This window comes from Coregonus clupeaformis, unplaced genomic scaffold (genome assembly GCF_020615455.1).
Source record: "Coregonus clupeaformis isolate EN_2021a unplaced genomic scaffold, ASM2061545v1 scaf2646, whole genome shotgun sequence".
In the NCBI taxonomy this organism is placed as follows: Eukaryota; Metazoa; Chordata; class Actinopteri; order Salmoniformes; family Salmonidae; genus Coregonus; species Coregonus clupeaformis.
In genome coordinates this window covers 32,355-54,288 of record NW_025536100.1, presented here as the reverse complement: position 1 = coordinate 54,288, position 21,934 = coordinate 32,355, and the positions used below count along the sequence as shown (strand labels likewise).

Sequence of the window (21,934 nt, the reverse complement as noted above, 5' to 3'; positions counted from 1 at the left end):
GCTGGGTTTCTGTACAGCACTTCGAGATATTAGCTGATGTAAGAAGGGCTATATAAAATAAAATTGATTGAATTGATTGAAGGCCATCAAAATTGCCAAAGACTCCAGGCACCCTAGTCATAGACTGTTCTCTCTGCTACCGCACAGCAAGCGGTACCGGAGCGCCAAGTCTAGATCAAAAAGGCTTCTTAACAGCTTCTACCCCCCAAGCCATAAGACTCCTGAACAGCTAATCAAATGGCTACCCGGACTATTTGCATTGTCTCAGCCAAGACAACGCAGGAGTGGCTTCGGGACCAGTCTCTGAATGCCCTTGAGTGGCCCAGCCAAAGCCCGGACTTGAACCCGATCAAACATCTCTGGAGAGACCTGAAAATAGCTGTGCAGCGACGCTCCCCATCCAATCTGACAGAGCTTGAGAAGATCTGCAGAGAAGAATGAGAGAAACTCCCCCAAAAAAGGTGTGGTAATCTTGTAGCGTCATACCCAAGAAGACTTGTGGCTGTAATCGCTGCCAAAGGTGCTTCAACAAAGTACTGAGTAAAGGGTCTGTATACTTATGTAAATGTGATATTTCAGTTTTTTATTTTTAATACATTTGCAAACATTTCTAAAAACCAGTTTTTGCTTTGTCATTATGGGGTATTGATGAGGGGGAAAAAACAATTTAATCCATTTTAGAATAAGGCTGTAATGTAACAAAATGTGGAAAAAGCCAAGGGGTCTGAATACTTTCTGAATGCACTGTACATTTTGGTTTTTGCCCTAGCACTACACAGCTGATTCAAATAATCAAAGCTTGATGATGAGTTGGTTACTGAATCAGCTGTGTAGTGCTAGGGCTAAAACCAAAACGTGCACCCAGGGTGGGCACCAGGATGGAGTTTGGGAAACTGTGCTATAGACGGGCGATTCCACGCCAGCGTAGACATATTTTTTTTTTGTCATCTCAGTTAGTTCTGGTAATTCTCACATAGAAACTTCATTGGGAGGAAGGATGTTTGACATGCTTTTTACATTTGAATCACAAACCATTTTTGAGAAAAAAACGTGATGAAAGTGGCCATTTTAGGCACTTTTAGACCTATACATGCCTCCTGTAAGACCCTATGATCTGTGAACCGACATGATACAGACAACAACTTGGTGTCAATATACTCCTTATAGTGTGTTCTAACATATGGAGTATATCTCGATTCTGAAATACACATTTTCACATTCATTTTTTCAACATTAAAACTATTAATATTAATTTCTCAAAAGTACTTATCCCAAAAAATATTTTATGCCTACTTGGCGTGAATCCGCTTTACAGGCAATAGATACCCTCTTAGCACATAGCCTACTTCTGCAATGAGACTGACACTGAAGAATGAAATCACACAGGAAACAACTGGAGATTGCAGACAGACCCTCTGAGTTATAAAAGCCTGAACATCAAAACCCATTTCACCACTCAGCACAGCAGTGTTCCACTGAGGGAAGAAGCATTTTAGCTGTCATCAGCACCCTGTAGCGGTGGACTGTGTATGCGGAAAGATCCAGACAAATCACTGAAATGCACAGAATCCATATTAAAGACATCTCAGATCCACTCTCATTAGCATGAATAAACAGATAGGAGATCAGGTAACAGGTTTTAGACAGTTTTGTAACTCTTTGACTGTGTGTGTCTATGTAAGCGCAACGGCTCAGCACTGGGCCTGTTATATCGGACACAGAGCCCCACCCCCCTCCTTTGCAGGTGTGAGTCCTGACTGGGGACCTGCCGTGCCAAAGCACTCTCAGGCTCCTAACTAATTGGCCACTGTGGACCCTCTGAGAGGCCAGACTGACAGAGTGCCTGTTGCCTGACCTCTCTCTCCTCCTCCTCCTTCTCCTCACTTCCATCCACTAGCCAGCCCAGCCTGTCTGGAGAAGACACCCATCCCAGGGGAGGGTTTACCAGCCCAGACAGCAGTTCACCTCCTCCCCCCCTCCCGTCTGAGGAAGAGAACTCACTGGTCATTGAAACTCAGCAAGACCAACTACTTCTGTCATTGAACGTGTGTGTGAGAGAAAGAGAGGAGGAAACAGAGAGATCAAATCTACAGTAGAGAAATAAGATTGCAAAACGTGAAATGGTCCTTCTAGTGTTGTTAGGGTGAGAGACACAGACGTGCACAAACAATATCTCTCCTACTTATACAGCAACAAAAAAAAAAACCTGTCAGTCTACCAAAGGCAAACAAGCATTATCTGTCTGTCATAGACTGTATATTATGCTCAGAGTGCTGGTCTACTGAAAAGAGACTGGCCATGTCATTTGATCAGGTCAGGGGCACAACATTACACATGTCAACATACAGTGAGGGAAAAAAGTATTTGATCCCCTGCTGATTTTGTACGTTTGCCCACTGACAAAGACATGATCAGTCTATAATTTTAATGGTAGGTTTATTTGAACAGTGAGAGACAATATAACAACAAAAAAATCCAGAAAAACGCATGTAAAAAATGTTATAAATTGATTTGCATTTTAATGAGGGAAATAAGTATTTGACCCCTCTGCAAAACATGACTTAGTACTTGGTGGCAAAACCCTAGTTGGCAATCACAGAGGTCAGACGTTTCTTGTAGTTGGCCACCAGGTTTGCACACACTCTCAGGAGGGATTTTGTCCCACTCCTCTTTGCATATCTTCTCCAAGTCATTAAGGTTTCGAGCCTGACATTTGGCAACTCAAACCTTCAGCTCCCCTCCACAGATTTTCTATGGGATTAAGGTCTGGAGACTGGCTAGGCCACTCCAGGACCTTAATGTGCTTCTTCTGAGCCACTCCTTTGTTGCCTTGGCCGTGTGTTTTGGGTCATTGTCATGCTGGAATACCCATCCACGACCCATTTTCAATGCCCTGGCTGAGGGAAGGAGGTTATCACCCACGATTTGACGGTACATGGCCCGTCCATCGTCCCTTTGATGCGGTGAAGTTGTCCTGTCCCCTTAGCAGAAAAACACCCCCAAAGCATAATGTTTCTACCTCCATGTTTGACGGTGTGGATGGTGTTCTTGGGGTCATAGGCAGCATTCCTCCTCCTCCAAACACGGCGAGTTGAGTTGATGCCAAAGAGCTCCATTTTGGTCTCATCTGACCACAACACTTTCACCCAGGTCTCCTCTGAATCATTCAGATGTTCATTGGCAAACTTCAGACGGACCTGTATATGTGCTTTCTTGAGCAGGGGGACCTTGCGGGCGCTGCAGGATTTCAGTCCTTCACGGCGTAGGGTGTTACAAAGTTGATTCCTCACCGTTCTCATGATCATTGCAACTCCACGAGGTGAGATCTTGCATGGAGCCCCAGGCCGGGGGAGATTGACAGTTCTTTTGTGTTTCTTCCATTTGCGAATAATCGCACCAACTGTCACCTTTTCACCAAGCTGCTTGGCAATTGTCTTGTAGCCCATTCCAGCCTTGTGTAGGTCTACAATCTTGTCCCTGACATCCTTGGAGAGCTCTTTGGTCTTGGCCATGGTGGAGAGTTTGGAATCTGATTGATTGATTGCTTCTGTGGACAGGTGTCTTTTATACAGGTAACAAGCTGAGATTAGGAGCACTCCCTTTAAGAGTGTGCTCCTAATCTCAGCTCGTTACCTGTATAAAAGACACCTGGGAGACAGAAATCTTTCTGATTGAGAGGGGGTCAAATACTTATTTCCCTCATTAAAATTCAAATCAATTTATAACATTTTTGACATGCGTTTTTCTGGATGTTTTTGTTGTTATTCTGTCTCTCACTGTTCAAATAAACCTACCATTAAAATTATAGACTGATCATTTCTTTGTCAGTGGGCAAACGTACAAAATCAGCAGGGGATCAAACACTTTTTTCCCTCACTGTACATGTGCCACCTCTTTCGAGGAAGGCAAGTGTCTATGACCGTGTCCCCACCGGCTCAGACAGACACCCTCCTGTCTTTTCAAGGTCAGTTCAAGAGAACCTACGGTGCTGTCAGTGTCACACTAAAACGCTTCTGTTCACAGGACTCAGGGATTTATAGGTCCATGTAAATGACATGTACAATATCTCTTTTACAGAGGTATTAGCTAGTTGTGGCTAAGCCTAACTGACCAAAAAGCAACTCTTGCTTTCCTAGTCTTGCTACCCACATAAGTGATTTAATGGCATTGCCTAGCAACACCATGGCTTGCTGTGGAGGACTCAGTCGGGGTGCATACAGATCGAACACCACAAAGAGCCACGGCTCAGTGTGTGTGTGGATATAGTACTAGTGGAATGGAAGGTCAGTGTGTGTGTGTGGATATAGTACTAGTGGAATGGAAGGTCAGTGTGTGTGTGGGTACAGTACTAGTGGAATGGAAGGTCAGTGTGTGTGTGTGGATATAGTACTAGTGGAATGGAAGGTCAGTGTGTGTGTGTGTGTGTGGATATAGTACTAGTGGAATGGAAGGTCAGTGTGTATGTGGATATAGTACTAGTGGAATGGAAGGTCAGTGTGTGTGTGTGGATATAGTACTAGTGGAATGGAAGATCAGTGTGTGTGTGTGGATATAGTACTAGTGGAATGGAAGGTCAGTGTGTGTGTGTGGATATAGGACTAGTGGAATGGAAGGTCAGTGTGTGTGTGTGGATATAGGACTAGTGGAATGGAAGGCCAGTGTGTGTGTGTGGATATAGGACTAGTGGAATGGAAGGCCAGTGTGTGTGTGTGGATATAGTACTAGTGGAATGATAGGTCAGTGTGTGTGTGGATATAGTACTAGTGGAATGGAAGGTCAGTGTGTGTGTGTGGATATAGTACTAGTGGAATGGAAGGCCAGTGTGTGTGTGTGGATATAGTACTAGTGGAATGGAAGGTCAGTGTGTGTGTGGACATAGTACTAGTGGAATGGAAGGTCAGTGTGTGTGTGGATATAGTACTAGTGGAATGGAAGGTCAGTGTGTGTGTGTGGATATAGTACTAGTGGAATGTAAGGTCAGTGTGCATGTGTGGATATAGGACTAGTGGAATGGAAGGTCAGTGTGTGTGTGTGGATATAGGACTAGTGGAATGGAAGGTAAGTGTGTGTGTGGATATAGTACTAGTGGAATGGAAGGTCAGTGTGTGTGTGGATATAGTACTAGTGGAATGGAAGGTCAGTGTGTGTGTGTGGATATAGTACTAGTGGAATGGAAGGTAAGTGTGTGTGTGGATACAGTACTAGTGGAATGGAAGGTAAGTGTGTGTGTGTGTGTGATATAGTACTAGTGGAATGGAAGGTCAGTGTGTGGATATAGTACTAGTGGAATGGAAGGTCAGTGTGTGTGTGTGGATATAGTACTAGTGGAATGGAAGGTCAGTGTGTGTGTGGATATAGTACTAGTGGAAAGGAAGGTCAGTGTGTGTGTGGATATAGTACTAGTGGAATGGAAGGTCAGTGTGTGTGTGTGGATATAGTACTAGTGGAATGGAATATCAGTGTGTGTGTGTGTGTGTGTGTGTGGATATAGTACTAGTGGAATGGAAGGTCAGTGTGTGTGTGGATATAGTACTAGTGGAATGGAAGGTCAGTGTGTGTGTGTGGATATAGTACTAGTGGAATGGAAGGTCAGTGTGTGTGTGTGGATATAGTACTAGTGGAATGGAAGGTCAGTGTGTGTATGGATATAGTACTAGTGGAATGGAAGGTCAGTGTGTGTGTGTGGATATAATACTAGTGGAATAGAAGGTCAGTGTGTGTGTGTGGATATAGTACTAGTGGAATGGAAGGTCAGTGTGTGTGTGTGTGTGTGTGGATATAATACTAGTGGAATAGAAGGTCAGTGTGTGTGTGTGGATATAGTACTAGTGGAATGGAAGGTCAGTGTGTGTGTGTGGATATAGTGCTAGTGGAATGGAAGGGCAGTGTGTTTGGATGTAACTGACGGGTGGATTTGGTGTTTACATGCTATAACAGTATGGGCTTGCTAAATCAGAATCACAAACGACAATTAGAGATTTTTCATCTTGCCTAAGTCTCCATACACTCTGATTACAAAATGAGGAGAAGCAGTAAACCAATGTGGTGTGACTTTGATTCCCTTCCTCATTTGCATTGGTTTGACAAGCCAAATTAGGGTGGGAACACTAATTGGATAACAAGCAGGGCAGTCAGACAGAAGCGGGGTAGAGGCATTTTGACCGGGTCACAGGCAAGGTGGAGTCTGAGTTAGTTCTACTGATAGCCCTACTGACAGGAACGGGGTATGCTACTTTGAGGTGAGAGCAATTGCAAGATACACCTAATTAAAAACAAATGTATTGCTGATCGTGTTAGTACTTAAGCAGATTGCAAGTGTCAGGGTTGAAATGGATTATGCCTGCCCTTTGTGCCAGATTGCCATTGACCTACAGTGTGAGGAGCACCAAATTATCACGTCTGCTGTGAGCATATGACTTCTCTTACACACTCCACCTCCCTGAAGAGTGTATGGTCTCCTCACTGAAACAACTCACACACATCTATCACATAAAATATCCTGACATCATAAAGCTGCCGTTTATTGATGATTAGCATTCCTTAATGGATTTAGGTGGTCTGCTATTTTTTCTAGGTGCCAGCGAGCGCTCCCTAGAGTTAGATAGAAATCAGGGTAAGCCATTTTCATTAGTGACCTCCTTTCCCTTTCCAGAAATACCCTCCAAGACCGCAAAACACACCTCCAGTTCTAAGCGGTGTGATGTTCTTCTCCTGACGGGGGCTCTTTTATAAAGCAAGGAAACCATTGCACATGAAACGGTGTGAAACAGTGTTAACCAGCGGGACACTTACTTTCACTGTGTGAGTGTGGGTGGGCGGACTGCCTGGGTAGAACCCAATCATACGTAAAAATAGCCCCCTAGACACTCCTCAGAGAAAACACAGGTCTTTCATCATCTTTACTAAAACATGAACTCTACAAAGTACTCAATGCTCTCAGGTGTGTATAAACCCATGCAACAAAGGCAAGTATGTACTGAAACACAGGAAGTGGCATCAGACATACTTGTATACTTACAGCCCTGTGCACAGAGAGGGCTGAAAAGAAATGACTATTCCTCAAAATGGCTGCCTATTTACCTGTTCCTTGATGCCACCGACAGATGCTGTCAGGGTGTAATAAGACAGGCAGAGGACATCTGAGGCGGCGATTAAGAGAAACATGTATAATGCATACTAACTCTGGGGAGTTACATGCAAACCACACCAACCACGTTGCGTGAGTGAGTGTTGTGAAATACATTTACACTTACACTACCAGTCAAAAGTTTTAGAACACCTACTCATTCAAGGGTCTGTCTTTATTTTTACTATTTTCTACATTATAGAATAATAGTGAAGACTTCAAAACTATGAAATAACACATGGAATATTATATTATAAATAACATGGAATCATTTAGTAACCATGGTGCTGAATCTCTGATACTAAGCCTATTTGTTTGTCTGTCTGTTTAGCGGAGATGTTCCCTGTGACAGTCATTACAATAAGAGGGTTATCATAAAGTAAAAAAAGCCACAACCTTCTTAAACCCCAATGATAGCCAGATGCAAGGGGAGAGAAAAGGGCCAACAAGCTGGGTGACATCTTTCAGTCAAAGGTAAGCTAAAACAAATGTAATGTTCACTAGGCTGTAGGCTAATAACCTACAGTACCAGTCAAAAGTGTGGACACACCTACTCATTCCAGGCTTTTTCTTTATTTGTACTATTTTCTGCATTGTAGAATAATAGTGAAGACATCAACACTATGAAATAACACATATGGAATCATGTAGTAACCAAAAAAGTGTTAGACAAATCAAAATATATTGTATATTTGAGATTCTTCAACAGTCTTGAAGGAGTTCCCACATATGCTGAGCACTTGTTGGCTGCTTTTCCTTCACTCTGCGGTCCAACTCATCCCAAACCATCTCAATTGGGTTGAGGTCGGGTGATTGTGGAGGCCAGGTCGTCTGATGCAGCACTCCATCACTCTCCTTGGTCAAATAGCCCTTACACAGCCTGTAGGTGTGTTTTGGGTCATTGTCCTGTTGAAAAACATATGACAGTCCCACTAAGCCCAAACCAGATGGGATGGTGTATCGCTGCAGAATGCTGTGGTAGCCATGCTGGTTAAGTGTGCCTTGAATTCTAAATAAATCACTGACAGTGTCACCAGCAAAGCACCCCCACACCATCACACCTCCTCCTCCATGCTTCACGGTGGGAACCACACATGCAGAGATTATCCTTCATCTACTCTGCGTCTCACAAAGACACGGCAGTTGGAACCAAAAATCTCAGATTTGGACTCATCAGACCAAAGAACAGCTTTCCTCCGGTCTAATGTCCATTGCTCGTGTTTCTTGGCCCAAGCAAGTCTCTTTTTCTTATTGGTGTCCTTTAGTAGTGGTTTCTTTGCAGCAATTCGACCATGAAGGTCTGTCTCCTCTGAACAGTTGATGTTGAGATGTTAAGTGTCTGTTACTTGAACTCTGTGAAGCATTTATTTGGGCTGCAAATTCTGAGGCTGGTAACTTAATGAACTTATCCTCTGCAGCAGAGGTAACTCTGGGTCTTCCTTTCCTGTGGCGGTCCTCATGAGAGCCAGTTTCATCATAGCGCTTGATGGATTTTGCGACTGCACTTGAAGAAACGTTCAAAGTTCTTGACATTTTCCGGATTGATTGACTGTCTTTTCTCTTTGCTTATTTGAGCTGTTCTTGCCATAATATGGACTTGGTCTTTTACCAGATAGGGCTATCTTCTGTATACCACCCCTACCTTGTCACAACACAACTGATTGGCTCAAACACATTAAGAGGGAAAGAAATTCCACAAATTAACTTTTAACAAGGCACACCTGTTAATTGAAATGCATTCCAGGTGACTACATCATAAAGCTGGTTGAGAGAATGCCAAGAGTGTGTAAAGCTGTCATCAAGGCAAAGGGTGGCTACTTTGAAGAATCTCAAATATACAATATATTTTGATTTGTTTAACACTTTTTTGGTTACTAAATGATTCCATATGTGTTATTTCATAGTTTTGACGTATTCACTATTATTCTACAATGCAGAAAATAGTACAAATAAAGAAAAAGCCTGGAATGAGTAGGTGTGTCCAAATTTTTGACTGGTACTGTAGGTTATTAGCCTACAGCCTAGTGAAAATTACATTTGTTTTAGCTTACCTTTGACTGAAAGATGTCACCCAGCTTGTTGGTCCTTTTCTCTCTCCTTGCATCTGGCTATCAGTGGGATTTAAGAAGGTCATGGCTTTTTAAACTTTATGATAACCCTCTTATTGTAATGACTGTCACAGAGAACATCTCCGCTAAACAGACAGACAAACAAATAGGCTAAGCAGCGGAGATTCAGCACCATGGATAGCGCCACAGTTGATCAAATTCACGCAAACCTGACTCATCAAACCCGTGCACTTGCTTTTGTTATAGTAGCATCATGGAACAATGTTGCAAATTGTATTTTTCATCGAGCGCGTTTGTGGAGGCAATGTACCAGATATTTTGTTAATAGTGAGTAGCTGCAGTTTATATTTTGAGCCTCTGCAAGTGCCACAAAGCTAGTTTGAAGATTTGTGAATGTGAGATGGAGATTGCCTTCAGTAACTGAGTCGAGAGGTCACGTGTAGCCTAACCTACACCTGCTAGTCAGCAATGCAATTTATTGAAGTCATGCGCCGCAAGTAAGTGACATTTTCTATTGGGGACTTTACGTTGAGTAGGCTAAATATGGTAGGCTGCTAGCGTAGGATGACTGGTCTAACGTATGAATGAAGCCAGAGAGTTGATATGTCAGTTTCAGCAGCTATTCGCACGTGCATATTTTTGTATTTCTGCATTAGTGTGGCATAAAAATGGTAGGCTATATTATTGGTCCAATGCATTCTTTTTTCCAGGAAATGGAAGGAGCTTGGTCGGGCAGTCCCGGATACCGTTTCACCGGGTATGAAACCCTAAATAGCATACATGAAATGTATTTATTAGACTGTTAGAATGCATTGACTCAGAACGGGATTGCTAGATGCCTAGCTTTTCTAGTGTTAATAGTCGGAGTAGAGAAACACATGATTTTGTATGTCTCCGGGTCAAAATCCTACGACCATATGCATTTCAGGTAAAAAAACAACCCAATGTTCATCTACCAGGACAAATTAGCTAGCAATAGCAAGATAGCTAAATGTCAATGAATATCATGTGTCTTTGACATGCGCCCAAATTAATATAGTTGTTTCACAGTTGGTTTGATATTTTAACCTGCGTGTCATGATCGCATCTGCTGGGGATGGACAAAATCAACATGCGCACAATGGCGCACGGGCGTGTCCGGTGTAGTCAGTATCAAATTAAATGAAATTGTATTAGTCACATGCGCCGAATACAACAGGTGTGTAGACCTTACAGTGAAATGCTTACTTACAAGCCCTTAACCAACAATGCAGTTTTAAGAAAGAATAACAAAAAAATAAATCACACAAAAAAATACAACATCAAATAATACGAAATAAAAGTAACAAATAATTAATGAGCAGCAGTAAAAATAACAATATCGAGGCTATATACAGGGGGTACCCGTATCGAGTCAATGTGCGGGGGCACCGGTTAGTCAAGGTAATTGAGGTAATATGTACATGTAGGTAGAGTTATTAAAGTGAATGCAAATAGTCTGGGTAGCCATTTGATTAGATGTTCAGGAGTCTTATGGCTTGGGGGTAGAAGCTGTTTAGAAGCCTCTTGGACCTAGACTTGACACTCCGGTACCTCTAACCGTGCGGTAGCAGAGAGTCTATGACTAGGGTGGCTGGAGTATGACAATTCTTAGTATGTTATGGAAGCAAACAAACAAACACCAACCCACACATCCACCCACCCACATCCCTACTAAATCACCCTCTCCCACAGTGAGGGGATGGTATGTGTTTGATGAGTGCTGATGCATCGTGACATGATTGGCAGCTGAGACAGTAGTCGAGGCGAGCGACAGGAAAATAACACACATGCTGATCTGCAAGATCATGTACTTAATAAATAGTTAAATTCATTATGCTAATAGTTTTGGACTTAATGTAATAATTCTGTCTGTCCTATTCTGTGGGGACGTACAATAGGTGGGACAAACCATTGAATTCTGTTACAAAATCAATAAGTCAGAATAAATTGACTTTGACTTGAAAAGGTTTGGGGAGAATGCTGTGGGCCATAAGCCCTTGTCAACCCCACTTCCCTTGTCCAAACATCTTCACCATAAATCAACATGTCACGCCGCCCCTCGTCCCACTCCAACCATTGTGCCCAAGAGCCCAAACCGTTAATGCAGAACGTTAATTAATTTTCAAACTAAACAGATGGAGAAGGCCGGCTATTATCTCCGGGCTGAGCTGTGGCGGTCCCGAGTATGTTTCTCTCATGGCGGGGAGTGACTTTGATCTGCAAAGCGGGGAGAATGGAAGAAGGGGAAAGAAAGAAAAACACTCCAGTTTTAATGGCTCTCCAGTGTGCTAACGGAGAGAGGGAGAGAGAGAGAAGCCATGTCATGGGAACAAATATGAGATACTATCCAACGTGATAAATGGAAAGGGAAATCACTACATCTGGGGATTCTTCACTGTCAAAGTTAGTTTGCTCCTGGCTGCCGGTGGGCTGGTCAACTGCTCCCAAGGTAGGAGACAGAAGACTGGAGCAGGTAGACCTCCTTCCTAACCTACACAAACTGTGTTGATTTTATTACTACAAACAGCCACTTCATTTGTGGAGGGTGGTAAGTGAGATGCCAACGTGCTGCACAGCAAGATACCTTCCTGATGAAATAAGAGACTATTGATAAAAGTCGTCTCTTTTCTTCCATTAAGTCTATTGCCATTACGGAAAACTGAATTATATGAATTAAGGAACAGCAGCAGATGGTGGTGAGCGACTGGCTAAACATAGAGATACTTTGGGGACGCTAGCCAAAGAGCATAGCCATTAGCTGAATCAGAAAGCCAAGCTGAGTATTGTAGCAATTTCTTAAAAGAGGAAAGGTCCACGAACCATGGACCCAGGGATGGTGGCGACTTGGCTGAAATGGAGCAGATGGCCAGATGATGTCCAGGGGGACACAGTCACAGGACGGATTCTGTAACTCATTTGGTTCTTGTTTCCGGACACATTAAGAAAAGCAGATTAGACGTGTCAAGAGTGGTGGTGGGTTGGTCGTTGGCATTGCAATCTGTGTGTCTCATCAGACCCCTGCCCTGGGGAAGGTCACAGGTCAACATTGTGGCTGCTGCTTTTCAAGTATCAATCTTCTGTAATCCGGTGGTAGCAAAGGCATGCTTCACTGTTGATTGTGATTACCTGACTCTGTAATGCACACAACACACTGATCTGAGGGAATCCCAGCAACATCTCATATTAAAGTGACGCGCTGAGACTAACCACAATGCTTCTTTGTTTATTTTTTGTACAGTGCCTTGCAAAAGTATTCATCCCCCTTGCCGTTATTTTGTTGCATTACAACCTGTAATTTAAATAGATTTTTGTTTGGATTTCATGTAATGGACATACACAAAATAGTCCAAATTGGTGAAGTGAAATAACTTGTTTCAAAAAATTCAAATAAATAAATAACGGAAAAGTGGTGCGTGCATATGTATTCACCCCCTTTGCTATGAAGCCCCTAAGTAAGATCTGGTGCAACCAATTACCTTCAGAAGTCACATAATTAGTTAAATAAAGTCCACCTGTGTGCAATCTAAGTGTCACATGATCTCAGTATATATACACCTGTTCTGAAAGGCCCCAGAGTCTGCAACACCACCAAGCAAGCGGCACCATGAAGACCAAGGAGCTCTCCAAACAGGTCAGGGACAAAGTTGTGGAGAAGTACAGATCAAGGTTGGGTTATAAAAAATATCAGAAACTTTGAACATCCCACGGAGCACCATTAAATCCATTATTAAAAATGCACAACAAACCTCCCAAGAGAAGGCCATCCACCAAAACTCATGGACCAGGCAAGGAGGACATTCATCAGAGAGGCAACAAAGAGACCAAAGATTACCCTGAAGGAGCTGCAAATCTCCACAGCGGAGATTGGAGTATCTGTCCATAGGACCACTTTAAGCCATACATTCCACAGAGCTGGGCTTTACGGAAGAGTGGCCAGAAAAAAGCCATTGTTTAAAGAAAAAAATAAGCAAACACATTTGGTGCTCGCCAAAAGGCATGTGGGAGACTCCCCAAACATATGGAAGAAGGTACTCTGGTCAGATGATACTAAAATTGAGCTTTTTGGCCATCAAGGAAAACGCTATGTCTGGCGCAAACCCAACACCTCTCCTCACCCTGAGAACACCTTCCCCACAGTGAAGCATGGTGGTGGCAGCATCATGCTGTGGGGATGTTTTTCCATCGGCAGGGACTGGGAAACTGGTCAGAATTGAAGGAATGATGAATGGCGCTAAATACAGGGAAATTCTTGAGGGAAACCTGTTTAAGTCTTTCAGAGATTTGAGACTGGGACGGAGGTTCACCTTCCAGCAGGACAATGACCCTAAGCATACTGCTAAAGCAACACTCGGGTGGTTTAAGGGGGAAACATTTAAATGTCTTGGAATGGCCTAGTCAAAGCCCAGACCTCAATCCCTTTTTCTTAATATCCAATTGCGATCTTGTCTCATCGCTGCAACTCCCCAACGGGCTCAGGAGAGGCGAAGGTCAAGTCATGCGTCCTCTGAAACACGCGCCAAACCACGCTTCTTAACACCCGCCTGCTTAACCCAGAACCTAGCTGCACCAATGTGTCGGAGGAAACACTGTTCAACTGACGACTGAAGTCAACCTGCAGGCGCCCGGCCCGCCACAAGGAGTCGCTAGAGCGCGATGAGCCAAGTAAAGTCCCCCTGGCCAAACCCTCCCCTAACCCCGACGACGCTGGGCCAATTGTGCGCCGCCCGATGGGACTCCCGGTCACGGATGGTTGTGAAGCAACCTGGGATCGAACCCGGTACTGTAGTGATGACTCAAGCACTGAGATGCTGCGCCACTCGGCAGGCCTGCTCCTTTGTTTTTAATCTGAAAACACTGATTAGTGGTCTAGATAATTCCATAGCATTGAGGCCAGGGCTTGGTGTTAGTCTATTCATGCTCTGGGTTGAGAGAGTGGTTGTGTGTCATTATCCTTAGACAGAGAAGCTCTACAGTAAAGAGTGTTTATACACTAGCATGGCAGGTGGCAGAGTTACATTATGGCTTATGTCCTCAAATCAACTGCCAATGTTCCCTCACTGTGAGCGAGGAATCTGGCAAACCCTCTCGCAAACTCACTGCCATCCTGTATAGAAGGAGTCAAGGGTGCAAGTGAGGGGAGAAAGAGACTGGGTAAAATGAAAAGGAACAGAATGAAAGCAGAAAGAATGAGAGACTCTGCCCCTGACTGAGTTTCTCCAGTCTAAGAACAGTCAGAGACAGACAGAGACAGAGACAGAGAAAGTGAGAGTGAGTCACAAGGTTAGCCTTCAGCCCAGACAAACAGGCAGCGACGCCCGGACAGAGATTGAATTCAGACTGCAGAGGAGAACCAGTTTGAAAGGCCTGGGGCCAGTGACACACAGACAGCCCTCTCAGTTCTCTAAGCCCAAGCTCCTGATTGAGTTCTGAGTGCACCTCACCTGGACTGAACCCCCTGCTGCTTCTCCTGAGTGTCTCTCAGCTACCCAAACACCATTCACAGCTGAAACAGCTGCCGAGAAGAGGAGCAGAGTAAGGGGTAAGGCAGGATTGGGTAGCTCTCCCCTCCCCCTGAGATATATTCCTTTTAGAAATAAGTCTGTCTGACCTCCCACTGAGAAAGACTGTCATTAGAAGTTTTGTTCAAAATGAGCTGCTGGTATTACAGATTATAGTGAATAATATACATTTGAAATCAATTGGCTGACAAAAACAAGTTACTAAAACAGATAGAAAATGTGGACCAATGGATTATCAAACAGTAGAAGGCTGGAAATGAGAGAGTAAGACTTCAAACAGTATATATGAGTGTGCTTAAAGTGCATTGAAAGGGCTCTGGGGTGATGCAGACGAATGCCCTATTCGATCAGAGCACCATGCACTTCCCTACTTTGTTGGTTGAAAACTGTATAAAGGAGGATACAAGAGTCCGACACTTCAATAACTTAACTGTAAGAATGGAAAATACACCCGGGTTCCATTCACATTGCTCTTGACTGCTTCTGCTTTCAGAGACCACTGGCTTAGTGAGTTTCTCCAGGCTGCTCTGTGATAAATATGAGGTGTTTTAACTGGTGCTTATTCTTAGCGAAAGGACACCTCGCTGAAAGAGTCCCATTACACTGTCCATCCATAGATCTCAGAATCCCGACCACTCCATCCAAACATATTGATTACTGTCTGTCTGCAACAGCCTCTGAATGCCCAGAGTTATTATGTGCTTGTCAGCCAAGCAATTGGCCAAATGGGTGATAGCCTATCTTCTGTTGGTGTCTGTACAGGAAAGTAGGTCTACATGTTTGTTTGTGGAGTGTTGCAATGAACCACTCATCCTGCTTGGTTCATATAAGAACAAACAAAATGTGTGTCCATACTGAAGACAGGCAGACAATTTAGGAGAAAATCGTTTGAGTAGATTCTTAGTCCCATCACTGGCAACACCGCCCAAAATCCTCTGACAGTTCCCCTGGAGGAAATGTTATGTCCAGGTCAGTGTATGTGCTGCAGGAGAACAGCCCTAGACTTACACACGCACACAAGCACATGGACACACAGACGGACACACACACACGGTACGATCCACTGTATAAGGGCAGGCATTCACTCTTTCTCCTCCTGTACAAGCCATCAAATTTGTGCTGATGCTCTGGGGACAAACATCACCTGAGTCATCATGCTGTCATACACAGTCACAATCCCACTAACTAAACCACTGAAACACTATAGCACTACTCCATCCTCAGAGAATCCATGCTGTTTGCTTTGAAGAGCTGTGTGAGATATACACAACATACACTGAGTGCACAAAACATTAAGAACACCTTCCTAATATTGAGTTGCACCCCCCTCCTTTGCCCTCAGAACAGCCTCACTTCGTCAGGGCATTGACTCTACAAGGTGTCGAAAGCGTTCCACAGGGATGCTGGCCCATGTTGACTCCAATGCTTCCCAAAGCTGTGTCAAGTTGGCTGGATGTCCTTTGGGTGGTGGACCATTGTTGATACACACAGGAAACTGTTGTGTTTGAAACCAGTAGCAGTGCAATTCTTTACATTTTACATTTTAGTCATTTAGCAGACGCTCTTATCCAGAGCGACTTACAGGAGTAATTAGGGTTAAGTGCCTTGCTCAAGGGCACAGACAGATTTTTCACCTAGTCGGCTCAGGGATTAGAACCAGCGACCTTTCGGTTACTGGCACAACGCTCTTAACCACTAAGCTACCTGCCGCCTATAATTCTTGACACAAACCGGTGCACCTGACACCTTCTACCATACCCCGTTCAAAGGCACATAAATCTTTTGTCTTGCACATTCACCCTCTGAATGGGACACATACACAATCCATGTTTCAATTGTCTCAAGGCTTAAAAACCCTTCTTTAACCTGTCTTCTCCCTTTCATCTACACTGATTGAAGTGAATTTAACAAGTGGCATCAATAAGGGATCATAGCTTCCACCTGGATTCACCTGGTTAGTCTATGTCAGGGGTGTCAAACTCATTCCACGGCGGGCCGAATGTCTGCAAGTTTTAGTTTTTACCTTTCAATTAAGACCTAGACAACCAGGTGAGGGGAGTTCGTTACTAATTAGTGATCTTAATGAATCAATCAAGTACAAGGGTGGAAAGAAAACTTGCAGATACTCGGCCCTCCGTGGAATGAGTCTGACACGTGGTCTATTTCATGGAAAGAGTAGGTGTTCCTAATGTTTTGTTCACTCAGTGTATGAGATCAGCGAAGATACAACATCATGATAATCAATTTGATAGGTTTGGAGTGAGTGGGATTGAGAGAATGCTGGAGACAGTCACAGCAGGAGGGAATATAAGACAATGGGTTTGTGTGAGTGTGTGTGTTTGGAAACAGAGGGTGAGAGAGTGAGTGACTGTCTGCAGCCAGCAGAGCAGAAACCTCCATCTGGGAGAAAGGTGATGAAGTAATCAAGTGCATATTGTATGATGACTACCCATTTATCTGCCATATCCCTCAACTCCCATTGAACCTGACACAAACAACTACTGAATAAAAAACTGTGTCCAGATAGTATGACAAACCATGTTACACTGAGCAAAAATATAAACGCAACATGTAATGTGTTGGTCCCATGTTTCATAAGCTGAAATAAAAGATCCCCAAAATGTTCCATATACACAAAAAGCTTATTTCTCTTAAATGTTTTGCACAAAGTTGTTTACATCCCTGTTAGTGGGCATTTCTCCTTTGCCAAGATAATCCATCTACCTGACAAGTGTGGCATATAAAGATGATTATTAAACAGCATGATCATTACACAGGTGCACCTTGTGCTGGGGACGATAAAAGGCCACTCTAAAATGTGCAGTTTTGTCACACAACACAATGCCACAGATGTCTCAAGTTGAGGGAGCGTGTAATTGGCATGCTGACTGCAGGAATGTCCACCAGAGCTGTTGCCAGATAATTTAATGTTAATTTATCTACAGTAAGCCGCCTTCAACGTCATTTTAGAGAATTTGGCAGTACGTCCAATCGGCCTCACAACAACAGACCATGTGTATGGCGTCGTGTGGGCAAGCGGTTTGCTTATGTCAACGTTGTGAACAGAGTGCCCCATTGTGGAGGTGGGCGTTATGGTATGGGTAGGCATAAGCTACGGACAAAGAACACAATTGCATTTTATCGATGGCAATTTGAATGCACAGAGATACCGTGACAAGATCCTGAGGCCCATTGTCGTGCCATTCATCCACCACCATCACCTCATGTTTCAGCATGATAATGCAAGGCCCCATGTCACAAGGATCTGTACACAATTCCTTGAAGCTGAAAATGTCCCAGTTCTTCCATGGCCTGCATACTCACCAGATATGTCACCCATTGAGCATGTTTGGGATGCTCTGGATCGATGTGTACGACAGCGTGTTCCAATTCCGCCAATATCCACCAACTTTGCACAGACATTGAAGAGGAGTGGGACAATATTCCACAGACCACAATCAACAGCCTGATCAACTCTATGCAAAGGAGATGTGTCACGCTGCATGAGGCAAATGGTGGTCACACCAGATACTGACTGGTTTTCTGATCCATGCCCCTACCTATCTTTTTTAAGGTATCTGTGACCAACAGATGCATATCTGTATTCCCAGTCATGTGAAATCCATAGATTAGGGCATAATGAACTTATTTCAATTGACTGATTTCCTTATATGAACTGTAACTCAGTAAAATCGTTCAAATTGTTGCATGTTGCGTTCATATTTTTGCTCAGTATATTTTTACAGCTAAACTAATGAAGCAACAATGAATAAGGGCCTGAAACGCATATTTTTCGACCTCTTCTATCCCATTGACACCTCCTCAGACGAGTCAATAAAAGCCAGAGGCTGATGGCTCTGGCATAGAGTGTTGCTCATTAAATTAAAACATGATTATACTATTTGAAAAGGTCAAATGTCAATCTGTTTGGCAGGAAATAGGCTGGAGACTGCCGTGCTTAAACACTGTGTGCCATGGTGCCTCAAACCAGCCCCGAGCAGCTATTAGCATTCATCACAGCCACTCTGCAGAGACGAGACCGTCTAAACATTTTACCCTATTCCTCGTTACGTAGGAGCTTGTTTGTTTTGACTTCCAGTTCCCAACACGACACACTGATTGGTTCCCCAGAAACAAAAGGCTTTTTGGACTCAGTGCATCTTAAAATTCTAATAGACATTTATTCTGTAAAGATAGGAAGTGTGTGGGCAGGCAGGACATTCATCCAAAACCCAGCTATAAATAACAAGCGAATGGGAGCAAAAAAAATGGAAGAGAAAAAAAAGAGTGAGCGAGAGAGTGGGAGGCACATTAAACTGGCCAAACATTTGGTAAGCAGAGTCTGTTCGAGCACAGAGTACACTCAACCAATGAAACTGCAGACAATTACAAACTAACGTCAAGATGTATGAAAATGTAGGCTAGATCTACACAATGTCGCAATACAGGCCATGACCGGGTCTTGGGATAAAACCGGACCATCTGTTTTGATGATGTTTATACTACACACCACAAACATGGTTTGTAATTATTGACAAGAAAATCATTATTAATCGTCACCATCGTCAATCATCACAGCCATCTTCTGTCCATGTTCCTGATCTGGTTTGAAACTACCACCCTGGATTGGTCATGTATGATGGTTGGTATAGAGCTTAATATGTGATTAAGTTCCATGGCTTAAAGACATGGACTTGGTGTGATTAGAATGGACCTCCCAGGATGAGGGTGACCCAAAGAGAAGAAGGAGTTAAGCTGCCGGAGAGATTCGACTGATCCTCCACCAGAAATTAAGGTTCACATGTACGTGTATGTGTGTGTATGTGTGTATGTGTTTGTGTATGTGTGTATGTGTATGTGTGTATGCTTCACGCACAAACGTATGCACATAAAGCGTTACAAATGTCCCAGAAATGCTCCACGTCTTCTTAACTATGTCAATCTTAACATTGTCTATTATGAAGTCACACAGATGGAACAGAACAATCAGCATGAATAGGCCTAGCTGTGGCCCTGTCCTGACTGATATCTTATCTCAATATATGGGCTGCTGATAAACCACACATCCTCTTCCTGCTGTCCGTCCTCTCTGACCGTGCCACCTCATCCCAGGGTCAGGAGCATTTTAAAGACTGCTGCTCACGTCCCCATGCTGAAGTGTGACTTGGGGCTTTCACTTCATCACTGAAAATTCATCCATCTAATCTATTTAAATCTAAAGCAATTCAAGGTTAGAATGTTTTATATGAATATTGACACATAATAAAGGCCTACAATGTACAATCATACTGTATGCAAACCAATCTAATCCAAAAAGCATTGCGGGTCAGCGAACACAAAATAGATCATTGAAAGTCGTGGCGATTACCAATGTAATCTTATCTAAGAGAGCCTAATCTGACCCAGCATGAGACCTCTCCCCTAATCCCAACTACATTCTTCATATGGGTCAGTGTGCCACTCACCTCCCGCTGGTGTTGCGCAGGATGACCAGGGCGTCAGGGAAGCCATCCATGTTGTAGTCTCCCAGGTGCAGGGTGATGGGGTTGTGGAGCTCCCCAGCAGGAGGGGTGGTCTGGGGGGGCACGAAGCCCCAGAGAGTCTCCTTCCTCTGGAAGTCTGTCAGGACTGGCAGCCACTGCAACAGGAGAGAAAACAAGGAGGTTGGTTCAGCTCATTGATGATATACTACTCCGAAACAAGACTGGGAGCCAAAAGAAAATGAAACAAAATTGACTATTAATAACTGCTGGGATGTTTAGAAAAAATGGCATCGCAGTGAGAGGGGGTTCAGTAGGGTTGCTGAATTACCGCCATTAAAGCCACAAGCCAAATGATATAAATGAGCGCTAGGGCAGAGGGAATTTCTTCCTTCCTGTTCCCAGCAATAAAACAACAATTTTCCATCAGACCATATTTTGTATTTGAAAAGAGCTGCAGAAATCAGATCTAACATTGTGAAACCCACTGTGGCTGTGTGGCCTACCCTTGACCTCCCCTGATTATACAGTGGGAGGTCAAGTGTGGTCCTCTGTAGCTCTGTAGCTCTGTAGTGTGGTCCTCTGTAGCTCAGCTGGTAGAGCACGGCGCTTGTAACGCCAAGGTAGTGGGTTCGATCCCCGGGACCACCCATACACAAAAATGTATGCACGCATGACTGTAAGTCGCTTTGGATAAAAGCGTCTGCTAAATGGCATATTAATTAATTAATTATGATAAATACTGCAGTGAAAGAGACCATATATTTATAGAGATACTCAAACCCAGCCCTCCCTTGCATAGCTCTATCAACACATAATAAAAACATCTTCTACATATTCCACCCTTGACAGCTCAACTGAGTAGTCAATAAACCCTGGGGGCCTATTTCTCTCTGACAGTGACTGATGTTCATCATAATAGAACATGAATGTACAAAAACCATACTAATAACTACTGTGGGTAAATTCATTATATTATATTTAGGAAACTGTATGCACTCACTACTGTAAGCGTCTGCTAAATGACTCAAATGTAAAAAATGTCATATTTCATTAGTAATTAAACAGATAACGAATAGTGAATCAAATCCAAGTAAGATTCCCTAACAGAGTGTTGCATCCACTGCTAAAAATGGCCAGTCTCACAGAACGATATCCACAGATACCATCATTAGTAACCGTTTCTGAATAGACGGATGTGAATACAAGAACTACACAAAGAGCTTTAAAAAGAGAGGGCAGTGGGGATAGGAGCTATTCTTTATGCAGCTGAATGCCTCTCTGTTTTCCCCCCGTCCCCACAAGGCCCACCTATTATTGGAAGCGCTGGGGAGGCGGGAATGCAGATGCTATGGGTTTAAATATTCAAGAATGTTAAACAGGAAAAGCCAGGTGCATCTCTGCACATTATATCCACCAGATGAAGTGCCATGAGGGTAGCGGTAATGGCTGCTAATATGGCTGTTCTCCATCTCTGAATACATAAACATAGTCAACATATTTACAGACAGAGAAAAGAGCAGCAAGACAAGAGAGGAGAGAGTTGAGGCCATAAGAAAGTCTCTCAGAGGAAAGTGTATAGTCTTGTGTGAGTATTTACAGGGGATAGACCTCAGCGCAGTATAGCTGGTGCTTCTTTGATGAATCAGTACCACATAGGCTCTGATGTATAACCCTGGTGATGTGGTGCCGCTACATGATAGGGCAGGGGAAGACGGA

General features: G+C 43.5%; 1 protein-coding gene across 1 annotated transcript in view; it reads right to left on the bottom strand.

Annotated features, from left to right (window-relative positions):
- The window catches only part of LOC123488990 (T-cell immunomodulatory protein-like), a gene marked incomplete at its 5' end in the record, with an annotated part of 53,091 nt that overhangs the window by 9,582 nt on the left and 21,575 nt on the right, over positions 1-21,934 (bottom strand). The window contains one exon of the mRNA XM_045219707.1: positions 20,201-20,373. Coding sequence (XP_045075642.1) covers positions 20,201-20,373 — 173 coding nt within the window. The remainder of the gene's footprint in view (positions 1-20,200; positions 20,374-21,934) is intronic.